The 14,051-nt window shown below is 38.2% G+C and overlaps 1 protein-coding gene across 1 annotated transcript in view; it reads left to right on the top strand.

The window, feature by feature from the left end:
* The window catches only part of LOC104527401 (ceramide synthase 6), a gene marked incomplete at its 5' end in the record, with an annotated part of 63,081 nt that overhangs the window by 43,214 nt on the left and 5,816 nt on the right, over window positions 1-14,051 (top strand). The window contains 2 exons of the mRNA XM_010171116.1: window positions 5,264-5,314; window positions 9,366-9,458. Coding sequence (XP_010169418.1) covers window positions 5,264-5,314; window positions 9,366-9,458 — 144 coding nt within the window. The remainder of the gene's footprint in view (window positions 1-5,263; window positions 5,315-9,365; window positions 9,459-14,051) is intronic.

Here is a 14,051-nt window from a genome sequence, read left to right as displayed (position 1 = left end):
GAAAGAGTATGTGTATGTCATATGTGTATATCAGACAGCAAATGTTAGGTCTAGGGATAAGAACAAATTGCACAAAGCTTTTGAGGGGCCAAGTAAACTCTAATCAAGAGGAAATCTTCTGGCCTCAGTTGTACCGCTTGTTTCCATGAAGAGCAAGGACCTGCTCTAGCTTGATCAAAGTAGAGATACAAATGCCCTGAGACATCTTTGCATGTATCAACCCAAAATAAATGAGGTGGCTAAAACTTTGCCAAAAGTATGTATTATCTTGACTTTAATTAATAGTGCTAATTTCTGTTTCACTTAATATTGCTTGTAGCTGTCAGAGACAAATTATGTAAAGCTGTATCCAAATATATATTAACTGAGTCAGATAAAATCTTGGCCTTTTCAGATTGCAGAGTAGTGAGCATATACACAGTGAATGCTCAGGATTTCTGTATTGTGCTGGTTTTGTTTTACAGGGTCAAAAGTTTTTTAATTTCAAAACCAACTTAAAAGATTTTTTTTGGACTGAGGGTGCCTCATTTTGGTTTGAAATGTGGTTTTGAGCATAAATAGGTTTTTGTGAGATACGGGAATTCCATCGTGATGTTCCTGGATTTTTACATGCTATATTCTGATGAAAACAGTAGGAAGATTGTATTTCTTTAGCTGCTGGAAAAGTCTAAAGATTTTTCTTACTTAACTGGGAATTTAAGAAGAACCCCTTTGGGAGTTACAACGTGCCCATGTGGTCAGGAGTACATCAGGTGCATAACAGCTCTAATATTGCATACTGCTAGGGCAGAAGCCGCTCTGTGGAGAGCTGGGTTTTGCTGTTATGAGGCTTAGTGGTGTACTTCTGGAAGTATTTCTACAGTATGTTGCTTATTTCAGGTTTATGGACTACAAAAAGAAAAAATGAGTGCCAGCAATGCTATATTCATTTTTTTGGACACCTCTTATTTAGCTACAGACTCACACTTCAGGGGCAAAGCAACACCAGTGCTTGTGGGTACAGCTTGCATACTGGGGTTTCTAGTTGTGCTGGGTACAAGGAAAAAATGACTCAGTTGCCAATACAGTGACTTGCAGTGAGACGAGCTGTGGAATTAACTTTAGCTGCCCAAAAGCAGTTATTTTGTAAATTTATGTGACCTACATGTGTATATATTTATAATCACAGATACAAGCTGATTTTATAAAATGTGCATGGAATTTGCTTACATCTGATACACACACATCTGATGGCTGCCTTGCTGACAGTACTTGCTTGTGACATACATGGTTCTCATCTGTCTCTTTGAGAACCTAGCCTGTGGCCTTTGTGTGTTTCCTGTACTCAGGGGGTTCTGCTGGGTACATATGGATGAGAGAGTATTCTTGTTTATTTTTATTACTGTATGATGAACCAGAATTTACCGTGTTATTTTAAAATAATACTTCATCAGGTGCGTCTGTTGCCTCCCTGACAAAATACACCCAAAAATACCTTTCAGCCAAATCAGCTGTCTAGGAAACAGATTACAAATAGAAGATTTTTCTTTGTACTACTTTTTTTTTCCTTCCATTTACTATCATAACTGACCTTTCACATACTAGGCACTAGCAGCACTTTGAGCAAGACATGCAGATTTTCATTGCTTTGGGGCTTCTGAAAGCCAGGGCCCACTTTCTCTAAAGAAAGAAGCTTTCTCTAAAGATAAGTGAATGGCACAATGGATGCAAAACAACCCGAGGCTTCTGGCTAAGCTGGCAGACATCTCAGATTGTTTGTTCTTTAATTTTTTCGCAAATCTGTAGTCATTCCCTTGTCTCAAGAGAAGTTTCATTTCTGAAGGAGTTCTTTAAAATTACTTCCTTTAACCACAGTGTTGGAGAGAGGTTTGATGGAGCTTTTGACAGATGATCCTGTAAGAAAATGAAAATAATAGTGATTTGTTCCTAAATACTGTAAATGATGGCAGATTCAACAGCTGTTTATCATCCTCCTCTGTCATTGGTACTGCAGTGATTAGGCACTGCATCGAAGTGTGGTACAGCTTAAGTTTCCCTCTGAACTCCTGTATGTTCTGTAAGGGAGAGTGTCAGTGTTGTAGGGCTGGTGCTTTGTGCCTAACATAATGTACTGAAGTTCCTAGTATTCTGTTTGCAGCTTAAGGATGTCTTTTTCTTATCAGGATCGTTGTATTTCCTCTCTTCTCCAGTCCACTCAGGTTCCTCCCTTCCTCAGAGATTATAATACCAAGAACAAGAAGTAAAATGCAAATTTGGATATTCAACAGGCAGTGGAAACAGTAACACACTTTTTATGTTCATCAAAAAAGGATCTGTTGCAGTGCCAAGTCACTGACCTTTTCTCCCCATCCATCGTGGGACTTTTCAGGAAGATCTGGGCTTGCTTGACGATGAGCTTGCCTGGCATGAGGAGGTTCACAGACATACCCTGTCGGCACATGCGGGGCTCAGGTGAGCCCTGAAATGCTGGTATTAGGTCCTTTCTGATTAATCCACCCTTCCCCAGTGTGTCTAGGTGTCACACTGCAGACTGTGTGGGCTTTTTTAGGATTCTTTTGTTCCTGTTGCAGGCTGCACAGAGTATCCTACAGTTGTGAGGTTCACAGAAGACTAAATCAGATGCTTCTTGCTCCAACTATAACCATGGTCTACATGGAGAAGTTAGGTTCAGTCTAGGACTATGTTCATTGTGGAGGTCAGAGGGGAAGGCTGTGCTTAAACCAAGCTTCCTCTGCCTCTTCCCTAAAATCCTCTGAGGCAAGCATGATCAAAGTCCCTTGCCGCTACAACTGTTAGAATCAACTCAGAGATACCAAGGCAAGTCAAGGGAAGGAAAGAGGAGTAAGGACGTGGTGTAGGTGCCTGCTGTGTTCACCACTGTTGCCCATATAGGATCCATTACGTTTGCAAACAGCTACTCAGAAACATTTTGTTTTGACATGGCAGTGTGACTTTCTTATGTGGCTCAGAAGAGATAGATGTTCTGCAGTGCGTTGGGCTTTGAGGCTTAATGCCTATATTATATTGCTTGCCAGTTTGTGGTATCCTTTCAGGCCTTGTGGGTTTGGGTTCCTCCAGGGAGGCCTATTTTATTTAACATTCAGCATTTTAATTGCACATAAACCTCTGCATTTGACGCTCCTACAGCAGGCATCTCTCTGAAGATGCCTTAAGATGACATAATATTTGAAAGAAAAAAATGCACTTTTTTGCTAGCACCTGTAATTTAGGTAGCAAAATCATTGGATAGGAAGCATCTCTTATCTCATGTTGAATCTGATATGAAAGACAGTTACAGCTTTTCAAACCTGGCTAAAACTATGAATTATCCTACAATATTTGGATGGATCTAATTTAGGCAGCTGTCAGGCACAAATATTTTAGATTCTGTGTGTTAGTAACGCTTGCAGAGGGGCTGTGGCTGGTTTTTTGTTGTGTGAAATGAGAACTCACTTAGCACTGTAACTACTGTGGAGATGTTTGAACAAATAGATTGCTTGTATAAAATAATTATTCCTGAGAAAAAGAAGGAGAGGTTTGGATGGACTTGTAGCCTTCTTACAGCATCCTTGCAAGAGGCATATCAGAAACTCTAGGAGGTCTGTTACTTTAAATATTAGTATACTGTCAGGTTACTCTAAGAATTATTCCTTTCCATTTTGGGAACACTGAGGGTTATGGGTGAGTAAGTTTTATTTTATTGTATTTTCTATGTGAGGGACACATTAAAAAAATTAGGAAGAGCCTTTACTAATCATATTTCATCATCGTTAACCAGCAAAGGCTCTAAGGAACTTCTGAAAGACAAATCACAATTAGAACTTAAGTTTGAGTTGGGATATGGGCTATAATTCTGGCTAGCGTTTATCCTGTCTTTTGATATGGTACAAATACTTCCTACTTATAAAGACTCTACTAGCCTGATTCTCAGCCTGGGGCTTTAACATTCTGCTTAGTGTTCATTTTATTTGGTTTGACCTCACCCGTTGTATTTCGCATGGGTTTGTTGTTATGCTTTGTCTGAGCTGATCTGCTCCACCTGATGGTGAAAACAGGAAAATACCGTCTTTCATGCAGTGAGGATTTATTAGGAAAAATGTAATCTAGTGGAAGCACTTAATGCTGTTAAGTGTACGTGTGCCTTAATCCAGGAGACCTACTAATGATGTTCTGCCCCCTTTATACTTGGACGTAGAGCAGTTAAGGTTATGTAAAGGAGTTGTGGAAAGATCTTGAATCCACAGTTTTCTTTCATGTTTCTAGTGAGATACCCAGTGGATGGATACTTGTACTGTAGACATGTGCTTCTCAAAGTCCAGGTGCTGCCAGTACCTGAGATGCAGCTGTGCTTTGCAAGACACACATATCTGAAAGGAGTTGTTCCTGCTAATGCCCAGAAAGGGAAGTGTGGCTGCTTGGTGGCTGGTGATTTGGTCATGTTCTTATTATCCAATGTGGAAATACTTAATGGATGAGTATGTTGTGTAGAAGAGCTTGCCCATATTGTATTTTCCATCCCAAGTTCATTTAGTTGCACAGAAAAGGAGATAAAAACTACAGAACTCTGAAAAAAACAGCCTGCTTACAAGAAAAGATTTAAAAGGCTCTCTTGGGGCATTGAAAGAGAAATAATCACACGGGAAGCATAACAGAGCTACATGTACCCAAGTCTTTTAGTTTGCTCAGCTTTTTGCAATTGAAGAGTCTGTCGATGCATGCTACAATAAATTTGTCTCTGGCACCTTTCATGTTGCCCTAAGATATCAGAGTATTTTCTGTGTGATAGCAAGATCTGTCATCTCTGGATGTCTTCAGCCAGGAAAGCTGATGTGGCTGGGATGAAGGATAGATCCTGTATGGAAGGATGCTTATATGTAACAGCACATGCAAGGGATGTTCTTTGAAATATTTGAGCAGCTGAGGGCCAAGATTTCCCATGCTATTGAGAAGGTAATGTGCGATTTGACCACTTGAGCACAAAGCTGATTATGTTCAGCCTGCACTCCTGCAAAAGCTATTCGGATAAGGTCATGGTGCACCAACCAAAAATCTCTGTGAACAGGCAGATTTCTCTGATTCATACTGTAAAACGTGGAGGAGTAGTCTTGATATATTTAGTTTTCATAGCATCTATAAAAATTGCAATTTTTAAGCTGTTCCTGTAGTTTTGTCCTTCACTTGTATTAACCATATACACTTACGTTGCCAAAAATGGTGTGTACAGACCTCTTTTTTTTTTTTTCTTTCTTTCTTTCTTTCTCAGACACCCTGGCTCTGGAATACCAGACAGTGCTGGAACGGGTATCCATATCAGGTAAAAGTTACAGTGCTGCCTAAAAACAAACATGACACCTCTGCAGAGCCCTGTTTTTATTATAGTGGAGCTTTGTGTCAATAACGTTAGTATGAATGGGCTACTCGGCATTTCAGAACATTGCTAGATGCTCCACATCTTGATAGAGTTTAGGGTGGGAAAGATGAATGTAGCTGTCACACCTGTTTCGAAATCAAGCACAGGATCTGAAAACAGCTCTGAGAAATCTAACGGTGAAAGCAGACATCTGCAATGGTGGTAGAATGGTAATTTTTTAAAGTTCTGAGGATGCTGAAAGTTTAGCAAAACCTCAGATTCAGTGGGGTGGGAAAAGCCAGTATACTTTTCATAGTTATTATACTGCATACAGGGTGAGACTTCATCCCTAGCAGTTGCTGTGATTAACGAGGAGACTGAAGAGAGAAGGTAGGTTTCTCCTTTAGGTACTTAAATAGGGGCTATCCTGTCCTGGCCTCATGGTAGCTTACAATGAAAGAAGGTAAAATTAATGAGATAATTGAGAATGGTTTCAGGTTTTAATTTTCAGCCATGTCTGTATTTTCATATTTTCAAAAAGCATCAGCCTTTCTTCTGTTCTAAGTCAAAGTATATAACTTAACTTCAAAGAAAGGACTTAAGTCATTTACCTCCTTTACTAAGGAGATGAATGGCACCATTAAAGTAAAAATGCCCTTTCAGGTTGTGTCTTGCTGCACTCATTCCTTCTTTCAGTCCTCAAAAAAATTTTGCTCAAGTTTGAAATTTGGTTAACTTAAAACAGTCTTCAAAGAACAATAACAGTGTATTTATTGCTTACTGCACTGCTAAGGTTTTAACTAGTTCCAGGAATATTTAATTCCTAGGTCCTAGTTCTGGCCATCTTAAACAGCAGCACAGTTGCTTCAACAGCGTGCAGGTGCTGCAGTAACACCAGGATTAACTGTGGCCCTACAACTCCAGAAACTATTTCTGCCAGGGGAAGAAGGAGCAGGACAAGTGAAAAGAGAAGGGTAGAACTTTTATCTATCATTATCTGGTTGAACAGTGCTTTTCGTTAGTTTGTGCTACTGGACATAGTTGTTAAAGTACGGGATGTATTTAAACAGAGCAGTCAACCTGCTGTAAAGGGTTAAATGTATTTTTCAGAAAAGGTAAATCCTGAACTTTGCCTTGGCTGTACCACTGCCTCATTTGCCTCCTGGTCTGATAGAGGTAACTTTCAACATGGATGTTGTGAGGTTCAGTGAATTAATTAAATGCTCCCTTTTATTATTATTAATAACAGTAAGGTAGCCCTTTCAAGGAAGAAGTGTTGTCATGTATATGGGCTACGAATGGACTTTGGAAACCCTTTTGGGAAAGCTGAGAGCCACATGTTTCCTTAATACCCTTTGTATAACAGGAGGCGACAAGAGATTAAAGTTGTGAAGTATAATTTTTTCTTTTTTTATAAATCAGAGGTAACAAATGTTTCAAGTATGACTTTAAAATGTTCAATAACTTTTGAGGATAACTTTAGGTAGCTTTTTTAATTACTGTGAATTCTAGTTCTAAACCTGAGATTCTTTAAAATGCTTTTTTTTTTCTTTTTTTTTTTTTTAATTCACCATCCAGAAGTCTCGATAGGAATCACTGAGACCTTTTACTAGCTGCTGTCCAAATATAATTCACATTGAATTCCAAAAGCCCCAGAAAAGAGTTTCCAATTTAAGGATTCTAACCTGTCCAGGCCATATTGTGCTGCTTTTTTTTATTATTTTTATTTTTATTTTTATTTTTTTTTCTGAAGGGCAGAGAGGTGGGGAAAAAAGTCATTGCCAGACTGGAAAGTATGAAGAAGAGTATTGTCTGAAAGACACATGAATTCCCTGTGGCAGTGAGCAGCCCTGGGCAGGCTGAACATCAGAATTGTGTTTAAGTCTGGGTTCTTGAAGGTCGTATACCTATTGGCAATAGTTCAGTGGAGGTAGCTCAGCGAGAATGACCAGAAAAGTTGATTTGCGAAAAGTTGAAGGTATTTGGTCATTTAGCCTAAGAAGGAATAATTACTTAAATTACACCCAAGGACTGGAAGGTGAACTGCATAACATCAGGGAAGCTGTAGAAGAAACCAAATGGGGGAAGTGTTGAATCTTCATCCCTCAGAGATTTTAGGAGCAATTGATATGGCTGCAGTCACTGGTGCCTTTCAGTCCTATTTTCTACTCATTTTTTGTTATTATGTGCAAGAAAAGATTTACTTAGATGAAAGACCGTGAATCTTACTGGTTAAAGAACATATATTTGCCAGACTTCTCAGAAGAATGAGATCATTCAGAAAGTTAGTTACAACTTTTAGAGGATGGCAACTAAACTTACTGTATCTAAAATCATGCTGCTAGTGGAGAGGGTCCAACAGAAAGCACATCATCAAATAAAAGTCATTACCAAAATCATTGTCTTGGAGAGAAAAATGCCTATTGGGTACTAATTGGGATTAAGTACTAGGTTTTCAATTTGTGGATTGTTTTTTTTTTTTTTTCTTAACTAGACAAAATTTCTAATCTCATTTGTTACAAATCCATTGGAAGTTACTCAACACAGCATGGCAGAAATCCAGCTGGACTTACTGTAGATATACTGAAATGGATCATTTGGGTAACAGCTTATGCATAAGCACAGAATGGTCCCATTGAAGTCTATGGAGAACTTAAACCTAACATTTAAACTAAATTAATCCTACACTGTTGATGCTTTCATGGGGGGAAACCATGATATCTTTAGAATCCCCCTACATTATCATTATATATGACTTTGGAAATACTGATGCTATTGTTAATAAAGCAGCCGACAATCTTAATTGTTTTACTAGAAATTTTCCCCAGTGAGTTCTCTTGCAATAATAGTCGCGGTTCATTGCTAACTTGTATCCTCTTTCCTTTTTTTAATTGCACCTAATTAAAAGCTTACTAGCAGTCTCACTAAATCAGAAAAGGATTATATTGGCCCAACAAAGGGCTCTAAAAGATTGATTTTGAGTGTACACATTTTTCATAAAGCATACACTTATGTCTATATTTAAATAACCCACACAGAGTATTCACTGAGCACCCAAGGACTGTTTTTCAGCTGCAAAGAATTGGTTTGAAAAAGGGAATAGGGATAAAAGAGGCAAGTGAAATGCCTCTTGCCGATGGAAATAGCTCATCCCCTGCCTGGGTGCATGGTTGCCCCAGTACAAACTGCCCTAGAGATGGCTCATCTAGTCCATCAGGACATGCCCTCAGGAGCTTCTCCTGTGCCATGGAAGACTTGACTAGCAGGGAGGTGCAATGGAAATTAGAGTTGCCCCTAGGACTGTTGCTCGTAGGCTGGGGGCTAAACAGCCTATGTGTGCTACTTGTTACCTTCTTTGAAGTTACCAGGTTGGTTTTGGTTGTGCTTAATTTCCTGTGTCTTGTTATTTTAATTTCTTTTACTTTTAAACATCTGTGTAACCATGTTGTGTATCAAACAAGATGCCTGGTTAAATTTATTTTATTTTCTTCTTTCAGAATGTTAACATGTTCCCGGAAAATGGTTAAATTCTTTAAAATTAGGTTTTTATATTAGAAAGAGCCCTGTTTGAAGTTCGCAGTATTTTCATCATGAGCAGATGAGATTATATACTAGCATTACTTTTCTCTAATCTGCTCTAGTGTTCTTTATTTTCCTGTGCTTTAAACTCACATTGCCGATGTACAGCAAGATGTTCCAAGTAATCTTTCAAAACAGGCTTAGGAGTACTCAGAATTTAGTTTGTTCTAGCTTCTGAACAGACAACATCATAATTTTTTGGTATTACGATATTACAATACTGTCAAGATTAAAATGTAAGAGGAGAGTAGGTTAGGGAGCTTTATTTTTCCAGAGCCATAAAAGTTTGAAAGAGGCAACCATCATTATTTTTCTTACATAGGATGCTTATGTATAATTCAGTAATCCCTCTGTGATTAAACATGTCTCCTATAGACCTCAACTGCCTGTAATCTCAGTTAGACTCTATTAACCTTTTCTCACCTCCATCTTTCAGCCACTGATGCCTGACCTTCATTATTACTACATAGTTGAATTGTCATTCTACTGGTCCTTAATGTTTTCTCAATTCATTGACATCAAAAGAAAGGTAAGAACAACGAGACTGAAAACATTGAAAGCTTTAAGCACATATGTTTCTTGACTTGAAGAATACCTGTATTACCTTTACAGTGAACTGGAAATACGGTTCTTTCTAGTCACCACCTCTTGCAGATATTAATCCCCGAGAAACTGTTGTTGAAGTGCTTGTCTTACTCTCTTCCTTGTTACTGTGATGTGGGATTTTTCTGCACATGGGAAGAAGAGCCTAGAGGAATCAAATATTCAATGAGAAACAGCATCAGACAAAAAAAATCTTCTGCTCCCATACAGTGACTTGAATGGAATTCATCATGTAGTAGCTTGTAGATGTACTGTTTCTTCCAGAAGTTAAATGATGAAATATCAATGACAGAGCAAGACTGCCTCATAAATTCACAGTGTCACTTTGGTAAGATCTATGAGGGCTTTCAATTTATTCTACAAAGGGATGATAAAAACAGGGATACATTTAATATTAAACAGTGATGTTACATTTAATATTAAAAGGTGATGTTACATTTAATCTTACCTTTGCGGTTATGAAATTTCAAGTAGCTGAGCATTGCTATTGAGGGGCTATTAATCAAGAAAATAAAACTCTGGCCAGATAAAAACATTTTTGCAATTTCAGTAGCAACCTGTTCCAATTTCTTCATCCAAATTCTCTCTTCCAAGGAGGATGCTAGTCCGTAGCAGAACAGGTAGCACAACAGTCATTCTATAGTAACGGTCCATTGAGCTACTCTTGCAGGGTTTTTTAATGTTGATAAATTATTTGTTTAAAACATTTGGAAGGATTTTATAATATTTTTATGTGCCTGCTTTTACTATCATTAAATTAAATTATTGTAGGCTATGCTAATGGAAAAATCCGTGTTTACTAGAATTTTAGCAGGACCATAACTCTGAAAAGAGAAAATGAAGGATCCACTATATCCTGAATAAATTTATCTGCTATTTAGAACCACAGTGTGCTCCTGGGAGTCTTCTGTCAGAGCTATGTATATAGAAAAACACCTCTCTCTTTGAATTCCCAGATTTTTCCAGAAGCAGAAATCACAAGAAAACATCCACAAATCTCAAATCCATATTGGAGGGTAAATTGTAAACAAAACAAACAATTTAGGATTCATACATGTAAATCCCTTGCTTTCATTGTCTGTAGATGCTAAACACTGTTAATCATGAGCTTGAAATGAGTACAACTTCACTGTTTCAGAAAATAGAGATGCAGAAAAACAGTGCTCAATGGAGCTGTGTGATAGTGGAGAGTAATTTAAATCAAGCGTAACTTTGACTGATATACGTAAGCTGTAGGTGCCCACAATACTGAATAGCTACTTGTCAGTATATCAGCCAAACCAAACCTCTGCAGCAATGCTACAGAATTGTTCAGGTTATTGCTGCAGAAATGTATTGTGTCTAATCAGTTCCACTACATTCATATTTAGCCCCCTGCACTGTGCCATTCATTGTATTTTATTTTCTTTGTGTACCTCTTGAGAGAAAGGAAAATGTAACAGCATTGCAATTGCAACTACTGCAATTTTGCAGAACAGTACATCTTTAAAGAATATTTAATTGATTCCTGAGTAGTTCCTGTGCTCATGTGCAAAGTAATTGGAGGCTAACTGAACAGCATCTAGGTTCAGTACTTAAGTACACTTCTGAAAAGGGCCATTAGGAGGGTCAGTAATACCTTTGTCAATTAATCCATCTCATGAGCAAATGCTATAGCTTTTTCCCTTGTCCTGGAGAGTTTGTTGCCATTGGTGAGCTGAGCGCAGAGCTACAGCCTGATCCTGTCCATAGTACAGTTGCAAGTAAACAATCTTTCACTAGTCTGTTTCTCAGTTATATATAAATGACTTGTACTTCTTATCAGGAAGATTTTGCAGGACCCTGCTTTGCAAATAGAATGGGAGATGGAGGTAGGGAAGTGGATCATCAACAGCTAAGTAACAACTCTGCTGCAGATTTGTAGTGCTTGAACCCAGAGCACCAGATTGTTGTCCCATGCATGTGCTGTGGCTGAGAATGTCCAGTGTCCAGCAGAAAGCAGGAGCACAATATCTGCAGTGCAATGATAGGAAGTCAAAAGCCTTTAATTATATAAGCACCCTGCAGGAGACAGTGGATATGCCATATTTATAAATAACCTATTAGATCACTGACCAGTTTCGACTGTGTAGACAGTTCTTTTTGTAGTGTAAGCAAAATTGATAACTAGGAAGACCAGACTGGAGAAATGCCTCTGTGCACTAATATTGCACAGTAAAACTGTTCTGTGGGCAGAGGTCAGTGCAAGCTGTCACAGAACCTCATGAGCTGAAAAATGTTAGCACTGGGAGCTTACAGTAGTTGACAAAAAGTGATACAAGCTTGACAGAGTCACCACCTCTTGCAGCACCATAATAGTTCTCTTTTTAGAAGCAGGTTTTGTTTAAAAAATGTGGAAACCTCTTAATGTAACCAATATGCAATGTATGAAATGGTGCCCATATGAAATAAGGCTCTGCTTAACTGGAAGAAGCAGGAAATTTGTCAGCTATTATCAGACAGTATTGTAATACTTCATGGCAGCTTATACAGAGCAGATGAACAGTTCTCAGCCTGAGAAAACTGTTAATGTTTTCATGTTACAGTGAGAGGAACACTTTTGTCTAAGTCTTGGTTATCATTTTAGATACTTTAAATTCAGCAGTGGCTGTGTTATAGTCTGGGATGATCAAAACTGTCCTGGCAGCCTTGTGCACTGCAGGAATTCAGCCATCCACTTGTATGTAGCCGAGTTTCTCTCAAGGTGAGGTACGGTAGGTCTTCTCTGAAAGCACCAGCACTTGGCACTGGCCTAACTCAGCACTGGTCTTTTACTTACTGTAGCTCAAAAGAAATGTACTTACTGTTTTCAGTCGCTGTTTTATTCTTCTCTAACAGCAAATTCATTACTTCAAAATTACTTCCAATTGGATTGCCAACTTACAAACACCCCTTTATCTTTATTTAGTTGTTATAAATTCCACCAGATTATCTTTTCCTGGCTGAAGAGGTGTGAGCAAACTGGTTAGGCTGTTGCACATACCTACTATTGGCATTTAGGCAGCAAACTGAGTAGATTAACTTTTACAATTTTATAATGGCATGTTGTTTGCTTCATAAATATCTACTGTGTTGCTGTAATGATGATCCATTCTTAAGGGTTTTCATTTTCAAAGACTGCAACCTAGTATGATTTGGTTTTTTATTATCTCTGTCCAGCTTCCCATACTCCTCTTTTGTAAAACACAGAAAAAAATAATTAGATCAGGGAACTTTGTTACTCTCACAAGCCCCTGATGAGTTTTAAAAGCAGTGAGGCTTATTGAAATGTTTTCTGGATACCTGAAGCATTGTTTGATAGAAAAAATATTTGACCAGTGTATTTAAGGGAATGTATAAAATTTCTACTCAATCAGTATTTTGACAGGTTTGTAGAAGATCTAGGAGACTTTTCCGTCTATTCACACCTTTTAGTCCAAGCATTTGGCAATTCCTAGAGCTTCCATGTTTTATGTTTTTTAAGAAATGAGAGTTCACTCATTCCTAAAAGAAAATAATCTGTGGCTGCTAATTTTCTTGAATATTCTGTTTTTATTCTAGCAAGTTTATGGTATATTTCACTGAATCTGGGTCCTAAATCTCTTTCTTAGACTCAGTAAGAAAAGAATAATAGTGCTGATTTCTTCTGTTTCAGAGGAAAGGAATTTAGATTCTGTGCATTTTGCAGACTTCTGCTAGAATTGTAATACTTGAAACCTTTAGCTGGTGATACTTCCCTTCCTTGTTGAAGCCCATTTCCAGAAGCTGGAGTGACTAATGAAGATGACGTTTTGCCCTTCAGTGGCACCAATGGTCCATAGCCACTTGGCAGTTTAGTCAGTGAATGTGTCATGTTACAGAAACGTGTGTAGCAGAAGCCTTGATTCCAGAGAGCTTGTCTACAAGTTGAGACCCATAGGGTTTCTCAGTTGTCTGCCCTGTTTTCTTCCCACTGATGGTGTCAGGACTAGGTTATTTCTCCTTTTCTTAGCCACATATTTTTACAAACAGACACATGATATCATTCAGCAGTTACAACTGAAGGCTAGAAATGTGCTATAAATAAATGCATCTTGCACAAACATACATACAGTTTGAATTATATTTTAAAAAGTAAAAAGCTCGTTCCTCTACAGCTGCTCGTCTGCTGTGTATGGGTGGAAGAGCTTGAGTAAGCTGGGAACACAAGTATCACTTGACATTATGGGCACTTGTACCATTTGTTTCCATGTATTCCTTACCCTTACGTATAATTAAAATCATAGTATTAATTACTGATGTAAAGAAATGTCACCAACAGGAAAGAAAGGACCAGAGTAACGAAAGTAGTCTTATTTATATCACTGCTACTTTTTTCTAAGAATTTTCTGTAGGTCAGTCCAGCGTCTCCATTTCAGAGCTGGCTGAGTCAGGTAACTGTGTCTTTTAAGAAGCATTATCAGAGAAGGAGTTCCCTGGACAGCATTTCTGTAAGTAGACTCATGCACAAGACTGCTTCCCAAGAGCATTAGGTCTGCTTAGG

The sequence above is a fragment of the Antrostomus carolinensis genome, unplaced genomic scaffold (genome assembly GCF_000700745.2).
Source record: "Antrostomus carolinensis isolate BGI_N321 unplaced genomic scaffold, ASM70074v2 scaffold4087, whole genome shotgun sequence".
Lineage (NCBI taxonomy): Eukaryota > Metazoa > Chordata > Aves > Caprimulgiformes > Caprimulgidae > Antrostomus > Antrostomus carolinensis.
The sequence above is the reverse complement of the archived record's forward strand: the minus strand, read 5'-3'. Positions and strand labels throughout refer to the sequence as shown.